The following is a 12,413-nucleotide window of genomic DNA, read 5'->3' on the forward strand; positions in this document are numbered from 1 at the left end:
GCCAAATCACTATTCAAACTTAGATATAATTGTGACGATGAGAGCTATTATGAATGGATCTATGGGCAGAAAAAAACAAAATTCTTTAGTAAACTGGTATCAGAAGTATTTTGTAGATTAAAAAATTAAGAAAAAATGTTTTTAATTAAGAAGGAAAAATGCTAACCAAAGGCAAATTATGAACAATAAATATTTTTAGGCTTATACTATTTCATTTCTAACACACACAAATGTTCCTTATATCACAAGAGATCTTGGTAACTAACTGTAACTATATTATGAGCTTTTATGTGAGAAGTTTTAAACATGTTGCTGTATATCATTCATCTGTTCAATTAAGAAAATAAGAATATAAATGTAACTTACATATTTGAAATGCTACTTTACTACTACAAAGGAGAAAGAAAACATGGGTAGCGGGAATTAAGTCATTTCCAAAGCCTCTGATACCTATTCTTGTACTAATAATTTCTTTATGAATTATCTTTACTTATAAAAGTAACTTTGTAACTGAATATCTAGAAAACATAGAAAAGAAATTTGTATCACACCTAATGCTACTATCCTAAAACAACCATTAACATTATAATTTTGATTTTGGCCAGTTTTTAAAAAAATTTGTGTTACTACTAATACTAGTTTAATTTTTAAATTTGCATTACTTGATGCTTTTATTACACTAGTAATACATTTTGTTACATGAAAAACATTGAAAATGTAGGTAATCAAGAAAAAAAAGAAAAAGAAAACATACAATTGCATGTTTTCATATAATTATAGTCATAGTAGTATTTATATTTAATTCAATGTCACCTGGGTTGTTTAGGAATATTATTTCCAATACTTACTTTCATTACATGATTTCTCAAATTATACAAAATCCTAGTTCGTAGTTTAAAATCAAAAGGCTCAATTTCTGATTTTGCAACAAGATCATCAAAAAAGACTACAAAACAATAAAGATAAAATTTTCATACAGGAATAAACACTGTCATATAGTTTTTCCTTTAAAACCAAATAATACACTAGATTATAACCCGAAGAGTCAACGTTCGTAATGGTCCAATTAATTTGGAATAGGAACTAATTTTTAAAATATATAGAACTTCTACTTAAGAATGCTCTTTTCATTTTTCAATACTGAAATATCTACTTTAAATATCCAGATAACTGAATTTAATTAAAATGAGAGAATATTTTAAAATTTTTGCAAAAGGGAGAATACCAAAGGTGACTGATATGTAAAAATTGAGATTCCTAAATAAGATGTCTGTCCATTCCATTTATGGATGTTAAAAAAAAAAAGAAAGAAAGAAAAAGAAAAGAAACCTCTTCCGTTCCTCCAGAGAAACATTAGCTTTCTCAAGTTCTAAACTTTCTTCCAAGTAGTAGATCGGCATATAAAAAATCTGACCCTGAAACAAAAGGAGGAAAACAGTAGCCTTGACAATAGAAACCATATTCTTATTTCTATACTTCTAGGTTTTGACAATCAATAGGTGTTCAATAAGTACTTCTGATTATTTGGTATTTACATAATAAATCAGAACACAGAAAAATCATATAAACTAATTTTTTTAAAACTTTGAAACCTATGTTTATCAATCTCCTTAAAAAATACAATTTCTTTGCTGAAGTAGAAATATGGAAAGACAAGTAGAACATATTTAGAAGAAAAAAATGAACAGATTGGTGGTCATAGTCACCAATGAAAACCATGCTTTAGTGCTGAGTTTTAAGCTTACATATCTGTTCATTTTCTGGATACGACTGCAAATTCCTTAATCAAACATTTGTCAAAAGCAAGCTAAAGTAAATTATTTACAAGATATTATTATTACCAAACATTTTACATGAATTGGCAGCTGAAAAATTGCTAGGAAGAGGGAATTCAACTAACTTTAATTTTACTTAAAGAAGTTAGAGGCAGCAATCTCAATAGTTAACTCTGCTTGCAATTTGTAAATCAATACCAAAATTTACACTGAATTGCCTAAATAAGAATAAATTCATCACCCACCTAGAGGTATAATTTCTTCTGGGTCACAACAGCAGTATACGATATTCCCAACATTCTAAACAGTTCTTGGCCTGCACTTTGGGCCATCTTAATCAAGTCTCACCTCACCAAAGGCTCTAGCTGCAAAAATAGCTCTTTAACACCAGAAGCAAATCCTCATCAAAAAAGCCAGGCACGATATCCAAGTAATGTCATATAGTAACAGGGTTCTTTAACATTTTTGAGAAAACAACCTCCTCTCATAAGAAATGACCTTCTGAAATCTACTTAAAATGGCTGTAAGCTTTACATCATTATTAACAGATAAGAGGATAATGAAGGAGACACACAGATTTACTAGGCAGTTTATGGTCTAAGAATCACTGAAGTACTTTTTTCCCTATTGAAAGAAGGCTTTAACATTATAAACTAAAATGTGGTAAGGGAATATTACACACACACACACACACACACATATAATTAAAATAAATGCTAAGCCGGGTGCCGTGGCTCACGCCTGTAATCCTAGCACTCTGGGAGGCCGAGGTGGGCGGATTGTTTGAGCTCAGGAGTTCAAGACCAGCCTGAGCAAGAGCGAGACCCCTTCTCTACTAAAAATAGAAAGAAATTATATGGACAGCTAAAAATATATATAGAAAAAATTAGCCGGGCCTGGTGGCACATGCCTGTAGTCCCAGCTACTCGGGAGGCTGAGGCAGGAGGATTGCTGGAGCCCAGGAGTTTGAGGTTGCTGTGAGCTAGGCTGACACCACGGCACTCTAGGCCGGGCAACAGGGTAAGACTCTCTCTCAAAAAAAAAAAAAAAAAAAAAAAAGATAAATGCTAAAACAGAAACAATATAAATTTCTTGAGTTAGATATGAAAAGAGAAATGATCAAAATGAATTATAAGGCCCTAAAATCACCAAAAATATAACATTAATTACTTTAGAATCCAGATTCTACCATTCAAAGAAATCACTGTGTTAGCAGGCTGAGTGCATTATGATACATTTTTGGGAAACTCCAAAAACTCTTTCTTAATTTACTTGAAAACATATTTAAGAAAAAGAATAAGCACACATATTTTCTTCCAAATATAGCTAAATTCTGTAGAAGACTATGATCAACATTAAGGAAAATAACTCAATGATACTTAAAATAATTTCAAGCCTTCTATTACCTATGTCACTGTTCGTAAATAGATAATCATTCAACAATCTTGCCTGATCAAATAAAATTAATTATTAAAGAAAAATGAAAAGCAATCATTTGTAAGTTCCCCAAGAGGGACAAAAATGAATTGGTAAAGTGAATCTGCAAGATAGTCTGAAGTTTTCAGAGTCTGAAGAAGATGGCTCACCACAACCACAACTACCACATGACCAACCTCTTTTATCTGCAATTACAAGCTACTCATAAAAGATTAAAGAATAAAATCACTATGTGTCAATAAACTGTCTCCAAACCCTGAAATGATAATAATCACACAGTTAGGAGTTCAAACATCCCATTTTTGCTACCTATTAGTCATTTGATCTTCAGAAAGTTTCTTTAACTTTTTAGAATGACTATAAAATGAACCTTATAAATGGCACAAGGATTAAATGAGATGATGTACACAGAATACAGTGCCTCCTGTAGTAATTACTCAAACTTATATGTGGTAAAATTGGAATCTTTCACCAGGCAAAGTATTTTTGGGAAAAAAAGCACAGAAGCTATAGTTGAAAACCATTATTATACACACAATTATTATGTGTCAATTATAAATAAATAAAAAATTAAAAAAGCACATGATATTCTGCAAACATTTAGCAAACACATATTATGTGTCTGACATTGTACTAAAAACCACAGATATGACCAGGAACAAGACAACTATGTTTAGAGTCTAGTAGAAGTGAAAACTGGTCACTTTAATCTAGTGTGGAAAGTACAATGAAGAAATAGATACATAACCTGGGTGTAACTGGAAACCATTCTTCTAAGTGAAATATCACAGGAATGGAAAAACAAACACCACGTGTACTCACCATTAAATTGATTGATTAGATCAACACTTATGTGCACATATGGAAATATTTAATAACATGCATCGGAAATCAAGCAGATAGGAGAGGGGAGGAGGAATGGGTAAATTCACACCTAACAGGTACAATGCACACTATCTGGGTGACGGGCATACTTATAACTTTGACTCAAATGTTACAAAAGCAATTTATGTAATCAAAACGTTTGTACCCCCATAATATTCTGGGAAAAAAAGAAACAGATACAGAATTTCCTGGGAGCATATACCTGAGTAGGTCCTAAAGGTTTTCGTATCTAAAGAGTTATGGGAAGAGCATCTAAGGGTTGACCAGGAAAAGGAAAAGGAGAGTGGCAGAAAAAGGATATTATAAGCAGAGGTAAAATAGGATGTTTAAAAGTCTGAGGGACCTGGAGAGAGTTGGAACCCATTATATTAAGTGAAGTATCCCAAGAATGGAAAAACAAGCATCACATGTACTCACCAGAAAATTGGTTTCCTTGATCATCACCTAAATACAAATCTGGAAACGACACCAATTGGACATCAGACTGAGGTGGGGGGTGGGGGAGGGGATGGGGGTATGCCTACACAATGAGTGCATTGCGCACCATTTGGGGAGTGGTAACACTTGAAGGTGCTGACTCGGGAAAGGGGGGGTGGGGAAAAAATATGAAACTATTGTTTTTAACTTGCACTGTTCACTTAATAATTTATCATGAATATTTCCCATATTATTTCATATCATTGTACAAGAAATAATGTATACATTATGAGGACATACTGTATCTAACAAGATATACTGTTAGACTCTTTGATTCTGTAAAATTAAAAAAAAAAAAAAAAAAAAAGAAATGAATGGAAAAATACTAAAAGCTTTTCCTCCAAGATTCAATACAAAACAAGGATGCCCACTCTCACCGGTTAAATAAAATAATTAAAAAGGCAAAAAAAAAAAAAAAAAAAAAAAGTCTGAGGGAATGATGGATAGTAAGAGGACAGAAAAAGGGACAATAAGCTGTTATATTTTAATTCAAAAACAAGAAAAAGGATAACATATTTGTTATTTATACCATGGACCCAAGATAAAAGGTAAAACATAGGAAAGAATTTTACTTCTAATGACAAAGGGTGTTAAAGATGACAGTTCAACCTAGAACCAGTAGGCCATTCAGTCACAATTTCAATGAGTCCTCAGACTCAGAAAAGAAGACGACTCACAGAGCAGCTAGGACTATTCATGTACTACAGTAGAGGATGGGACACACAGATTTAAAATTGTGAAAGGCTGATTTAACTAACCAATTAACTCTAATTACATTTTGGGTGTACAGCCTGTCCCTTCAAACTCCAACACTAAGTGTGCTATGGGCAAAATGGGGAGGGAAAGGGTTATACAAGAAAAAGCCAAAATGACTAGGGTTTGTCAGGAGAGGAGAGGGGAAGGGAGGGGAGTGTAATAACACCTATACTAGCTTATTTCAAACTTTTAATTATATAGAATATTTACGCTCTCTATGCAGGCTTTCTGACTCCGAGCATCATCATCATCATCAAGATGTTTGGTTCAGCATCATCACACACATGGTACCTATCTATTTCCAGTACAAATAGTTTTGAAGATTAACTTGTCATTAAGAACCCTGTATATACTCAGCAAACAAAATTTTTTTATGAAATCTAATGTTAAGTTTTTAAATAGCATATTATGATAGAAAACACAACAATCCTGATCAAAAACTGGTTAAGATCTACCAAATCATAAAAACTTGAACTTTAGGCTAAAGTACTAATTCAGTTTCTTAATTTAAATAAAATGTAAGGTTTGGAATTTTTCAGTTTTGAAAAATGTACTTGCTATGAAAAAAATCTAAAATCTTATGTAAATCAAATAATTATTCTAACTCTATATTGAGCATAAATAGTTCCCCAGTTTGATTTGTGATTTACACAAAAGAAAACAAAATTTTACTAAATATGGCAGTGTGCTCAACTTACGGTGACTTCAAATTTCACTTTATAATTGTATGTGAAAAAGTAATTAAAGGCATCTGTACACTAACGTAAATGTTATTTACAAGTGAAAAATTGTAATTCCTTTTTGTTTCCTAGATATCTTGGCTCATTACACAAATTTAAATGGAGTCACTGATGCTTTAAAATAAATATTTTCTGTCTATTTATAAATCAGTTAATAACATTTCCTATTTTTTTCACAAGTTTCCACACTCCTGACACATTATTTGAAAAGTTCAGGCCGGGCGCGGTGGCTCACGCCTGTAATCCTAGCACTCTGGGAGGCCGAGGCGGGTGGATCGCTCAAGGTCAGGAGTTCCAGACCAGCCTGAGCAAGAGCGAGACCCCGTCTCTACTAAAAATAGAAAGAAATTATATGGACAACTAAAAATATATATATAGAAAAATTAGCCGGGCATAGTGGCGCATGCCTGTAGTCCCAGCTACTCGGGAGGCTGAGGCAGGAGGATCGCTTGAGCCCAGGAGTTTGAGGTTGCTGTGAGCTAGGCTGACGCCACGGCACTCACTCTAGCCTGGGCAACAAAATGAGACTCTGTCTCAAAAAAAAAAAAAAAAGAAAAGTTCAATGTACCAAGTATTAGCTGAATGGAAGAGCCTGTGGAGATATCAATAGTGAATTATTTAACCAGAAGCAGAGTGAGAATTTTTAGGTTATATAAATCATAGTCATCAGATCGTAAAGCTGCCCATATCAGAATTTCTACAAGAAATTTAGCAGTAATTCTGACTTGTGATAATGCTTTCATAGTAAGGTCCACTCAGAAAGTGGCTGCTTGCCTGAAGCCAATAGCAATTCAGTTGTCTGCTGAACAACTGTATTGTTGGTTCTTTGTTTCTACAAGTAAAAGCAAACAAACTGGTAAGAAAAACAATTTCTTCCTATAGATCTGGGCAAATTAATTTTTGTACTAATCTACAGCCCTCTATTAGAAAACTGCTTAATGCCAAAACAATTACTCTCTGAAGACAGAGGAGTAAAAACCACTGAATTCACAAGTCAAGTGTCCACTAGCAAAACAGAATGCATATTCATTATAAAACACATTCAACGTAGATGGACCAGGCATTCATGGTCCATCTACACTGAAATCACCCTGGATGTCTGTAAAGTACAGATTTCTAGGGCCCACTGAATTAAAATCTTTGCTGATAGAGCTGGTAACAACCTGCATTTTTAACACCTCTTCAAATAATTATAATGCTCAATAAAGAGGTAATTACTGATATAACATAGTAGACTTAAAGTTGACTTATTTTTTATTTGGGGGTATTCCTTTTACAAGAAACAAGGATATTATAAAATTCAACTAAGATGCCAGCAAATAAAAGTGTTATAAGTAACTGAGAAACCAGAAAGCATGATATTTCTCCAGGTTTTCATCACACACCACTAATTTATTTCAATTGATAACAAGGAAATCAATGGGCACATTACAAGACTAGATAAAATCATTAGTTCAGACTGATAATTCCTTTGTATTTAAAGTAAACAGATCATTTATATGCCTTAACTTAATGCTAATCAATTTTCTATATCTCACATCATTCAGCTAACCAAAAGTTTTAGAAGGAAGACCTTAGAACAACTAACCTTGCAACCTTCAGCAGTTCTTCAAGTTTATAAATACCATAATTCATTTTCCCCCTAAAAACATGGTCTATCTTTATGTGAACATTCACATACTATGAAGTCATTAAACCTTAGTCAAACATGATGATTTATCTTGGCCCTTCTCCTTAGTATGTCTGTAGTCTTATAATCCTAAAACAACATATACCTTATGCTCACTCTTGAGGAAATCAAATATTTAAATCAGGACTTAGAATGTATACTTTAACTGACTAAAAAATTTTCTAATAACTAAGAAAAAAATCAAACATGAACAGGATCTCAGCCTTATTCTCAAGGCGCTTGTAACTTCTAGGGGGAAACAAAGCCATTTCCAACCAACTCAAAGATAAGGCAAAAAGCAAGTTAATTGCTTTAATTGGAAGGTGAAGTGTTACAGAAATGCAAACAGTAAAATAATTCAAATTAAAGAGAAATGGAGAGGCATGACAGAAGAGAGAGCATTTGAGTTAGGCTTCGATGACAAGGAAGTATCTCAATTTTCAAAAGTGGAAAGATGAGATGCATTCTCTTAAATGAAGGAAGATGAGGAGGATGGTATACAGGATAGCTATAAAAGTTCATGGTATAATCATGGAATATTTACCAATATTCTATAGCTGAAGCAGAGAACACATGTGAGGAAAAATGGGCAGGGAAAATTAAATCAGGAATAGGAAACTAAGAAACTTCAAAGCCACGCTAAGGAGTTTAAACTTTGTTCTGTAGACAACTAAGAATCCTCAAGGGTTCCTGAACAGGAAAGTGAAGCAATCAGAAGAAATTTTTTTTCACATTAATTCTCGCAGCTAAGAAGAAATTTAACGTAAACTAAAAATAACTATGCCCATAATCCTAGCACTTTGGGAGGCTAAGGCAGGAGGATCACTTCAGGGCAGGAGTTCAAAACCAGCCTAGGCAACGTAGTGAGAAACTATCTCTACAAAAAATATAAAAATTAGTCAGGCATGGTGGCATGAGCCTGCAGTCTCAGCTACTCAGAAGGTTGAGGAAGGAGGATCTCTTGAGCCCAGGAGTTTGAGGTTATAGTGAGCTGTGATGATACCACTGCACTTTAGCTTGTACACCAAGCGAGATCCTGTCTTTTGTGTGTGTGTTGTGTGTGTGTGTGTGTGTACATGTAAAATTGTTCTTCATTCTTTCCAGTCATTAAGAGGCAGTAAGACAAACTATTGCAATGATGGCAGTAAGAAAGAGAGAGAAAAAGACAGACAGATGTAAGAAATATGGCTGAGTTAAGATCATACTGATGGGATCTAATATGAAGCTCGATAAGGAAACATCAAAGATAATCTCAAGTTAGACACCATAATTACAGATGCTATCAACAAAGATAGAACACATGGGAGGAAGAACATATTTGCTTTTTTTATCTTTAGGTGGGTTGAGGCAGAGAAACATGAATTTTGTTTCAGATAAAAGATTAAGGTGATAGAAAATATAACCAGGAGGTATTCATTAATATGAATACGCAGCTTGAGAGATACCTTTAGCCCAGAAATGTTCAGTTAGGTATCACCTACAAAGATATGAAGGACAGGTGAAGTATGGAAATGGCTGTGATGAAGCAAAGCATGCACCTTATCCAAGAATAAAATAGAGCTAAGGGCTGATCCATGAGAAATAACTTGCATTTAAACAGTAGATAAAAAGGAGCAGTAAAGAAAACTCATAAGAAATAAGAAAATTAGGGAACTCCAAAGTTTGAAAAGCCAAAGGAGAAGAGTTTCAAGAAAACTAAACGGTCAATAGTGCTAAATGCTGCAGAGATATTAGTAGGCATATGAAACTAAAAAGAAAACACTCAGTTTAGGAATTAGAGGGTCATTATTGTAGATGAAACAATGAACCTAAATAAAAATTAAAAGTAAACATTTTTTAAAGGCACAGCCATTTTTAACTCTTAGATACTATTAAAAATCCAAAAAACTTCCCAATTAATAAAGGCTAAATAGAAAAGATCATTTTTAAATATCCCATTTTGATGGGATAACATTTTTAACAGCCAGGCGCAGTGGCTCACACCTATAATCCTAGCACTCTAGGAGGCTAAAGTGGGAGGATTGCTTGAGCACAGGAGTTCAAGACCAGCCCAAGCAAGAGCAAGACCCTGTCCCGTCTCTGCTAAAAATAGAAAAATTAGCCGGGTGTCATGGCGCACACCTGTAGTCTCAGCTTCTCGGGATGCTGAGGCAGGAGGATCACTGGAGCCTTGGAGTTTGAGGTTGCAGTGAACTATGATGACATGCCAGTACACTTTACCTGGGGTGACAGAGTGAGACTCAGTCTCAAAAAAAAAAAAACCAAAAAAACATTTTTAACATTCTGAAAATTATTTAACTGATTAAATAACTTTGTAATCTTTAATAATATAGTGCTTTGAAAAACAGGCAATAAACAGCACTTGCACAATAATTTTTTAAGCAACTGACAAAGACTAGCTCTTGACCAAATTTGTCAGGCTCCTCTGAGCTCTCTTTCTACTAATCCTTGATCTCAGCCCCCTTTCTGTCTTTGGCCTGCCCAGCTCAGTCTTAGTGAAGAATCCTGCTAAAGGCATCTCACTACCCTCATCAAGTTCCTCATGTACAATTCCTCGGGCAGCCTAAGAATCTGTTTCCCAAAATGTCTCCTCTTAGTAATTTTTCTATCTACTGACCACCTCACCCTCATCCTTGGCTATAAATCCCCACTTGTCCCTATTATCTTGAGTTGAGCCCGATCCTTCCCCAATTGCAATACCCTTGTTGCAATAGTCTTGAATCCTTACTATTCTGAACTCCTAACTTCAAGGTCCTTTGCCTCGGCCTCCCAGAGTGCTAGGATTACAGGCGTGAGCCACTGTGCCTGGCCTTAATCCTTACTGTTTTAACAAGTGTTTTTAGAATAATTTTTTCTTGAACACGACAAGGCACTCAAGGAAGGCAGTCACACTCTTAGCCAATATTAATATAAAAATAATTCAGCATACAATCACAAAGGAAAGTTCAACAGAATATCTATGACTGACAACTTAAATATTAAGGTAAGTTAAACAGAGCTTACAATGAGTGTAAAAAGGTTTCCTCAATTTTTATGCAAAAGAATTTTTTAAAAAGGCTTTCCTATCTAAAATAAAGAGAAGAGCACTTAAAAGTAGTAGAATCAAGCTCATTGTCTATTCATGCCAGAATTTATCGTAACAAAGGAATGAAAATGGGAGACAGTAGCTGGTGTGTAACTGGTAGTCAAGTTATAAGTCACATAAAGCAATAGATACAAATAGCAGTTGACACCAAAATTCCTCTATTCATTCAACAAATATGTATTTAGGCTTAGCATTAAGGGGAGAAGGATAGAAAAATAACATAGACTCTCTGTCTGAAAAGAGTCTATGATTTAGGAGCAATGACGTATACAAATAAGCAGAATGCTATAAATAATTATAAGGATGAAAGGGATAAATTCATTGAAGAGCAGTACAAATAAGGTATTATGAGAGTTCAGAGGAAGGAGAGATGATTTCTGATAGGAAAGCAAGAAAAGTTCATGAAAAAAAGGGGTATGTGATTTAAGTCTTCAAGGATGACTATTAAGATTTAATAAGTAGACACAAAGGGAAAGGCATTTCAGTGATAGGAAGTAGCTTAAGGAAAAGCAGACTGTAAGCAGTTTTCTGTAACTACTGGAAAGAAGAACAGTAGAAATTAACACTTAGACCTGTGTAGCAGATTGAAAACTGTCTCCCATTCATGATCACCTGGAAACTGGGAACGTGACCTTATATAGAAATACGGTCTTTATGGCTGTAACAAATTAAGGATCTTAAGGTGAAATCATCTTAAGATTTAGGCTGGGCCCTAAATACAATGATTGGTGTCCTTGTACAATGAAATGATACAGAAATACACAGAAAAGGCCACGCGAAGACAGAGGCAGAGAATGGGAATTATGCTGCCACAAGCCACGGAATATCTGGGGTCACCAAAAAGTGGAAGAGGCAAAGAATTCCGAGGTACTTCAGAAGGAATGTGGCCCTGTAAACACTTTGATTTCAGGTGCTAAAACTGAGAGTGAATTTCTCGTTTCAGTTTATGAATTGTGGTAATTTGTTACAGCAACCCTAGGAAACTAATATAGCTTGGTTAAGAACAATTCATAGAGCCCTGTTTTCCATGCTCCATCCTTTCATTTTATTATACTTTGGAAGAAAACACTGACAAAAAAATTTCTCCTTTATAAGCATATTCCCATATTACCAGGCAATTAGTTAAAAGGTAAAGAGAAAACAATGAAATGCCATTACTTACAATGTGTGACTCCAGCCAGAGTTTGGTAGAAAGTGGGAGTATCACTATCATCTGTGAGGGTAACATACACACCTCCAGACAGTAGCCAACGAGAGAAAGTAAAAGCATCTTTGTTTAGAAGAAGCCAATTCCTAAACTTTTCATAGTTTACCTTTTCACCCTAAAAAAAAAAAAAAAAAGTTTAATCAAATTTTAAGTATCTTACTTGTAACCTGCATGACCTGAAGTTTGCAATTAGTTGACATTTACCTTTCTACTATCTACAAAGGAAGGATTATCTAAATAACACTACAGGGTATATATACTTGGAAATCAAACTGTCTTCAAAAATAATTATACTTCAGATCTTCCATTTGCATAAAATCTATGTGTTAATTGCAAATTATTTCATCAATTCATTAAGGTAGTCCATTACCAATAATAAACC

At 34.2% G+C, this 12,413-nt stretch overlaps 1 protein-coding gene across 2 annotated transcripts in view; it reads right to left on the bottom strand.

Annotated features, from left to right (window-relative positions):
• USP32 (ubiquitin specific peptidase 32) overlaps positions 1-12,413 on the bottom strand; it is a 207,539-nt gene that overhangs the window by 84,137 nt on the left and 110,989 nt on the right. For both annotated transcript variants that reach the window (XM_069482324.1, XM_069482323.1), the window contains exon 5: positions 11,987-12,146. In XM_069482324.1, coding sequence (XP_069338425.1) covers positions 11,987-12,146 — 160 coding nt within the window. The remainder of the gene's footprint in view (positions 1-11,986; positions 12,147-12,413) is intronic.

The sequence above is a fragment of the Eulemur rufifrons genome, chromosome 9 (genome assembly GCF_041146395.1).
Source record: "Eulemur rufifrons isolate Redbay chromosome 9, OSU_ERuf_1, whole genome shotgun sequence".
In the NCBI taxonomy this organism is placed as follows: domain Eukaryota; kingdom Metazoa; phylum Chordata; class Mammalia; order Primates; family Lemuridae; genus Eulemur; species Eulemur rufifrons.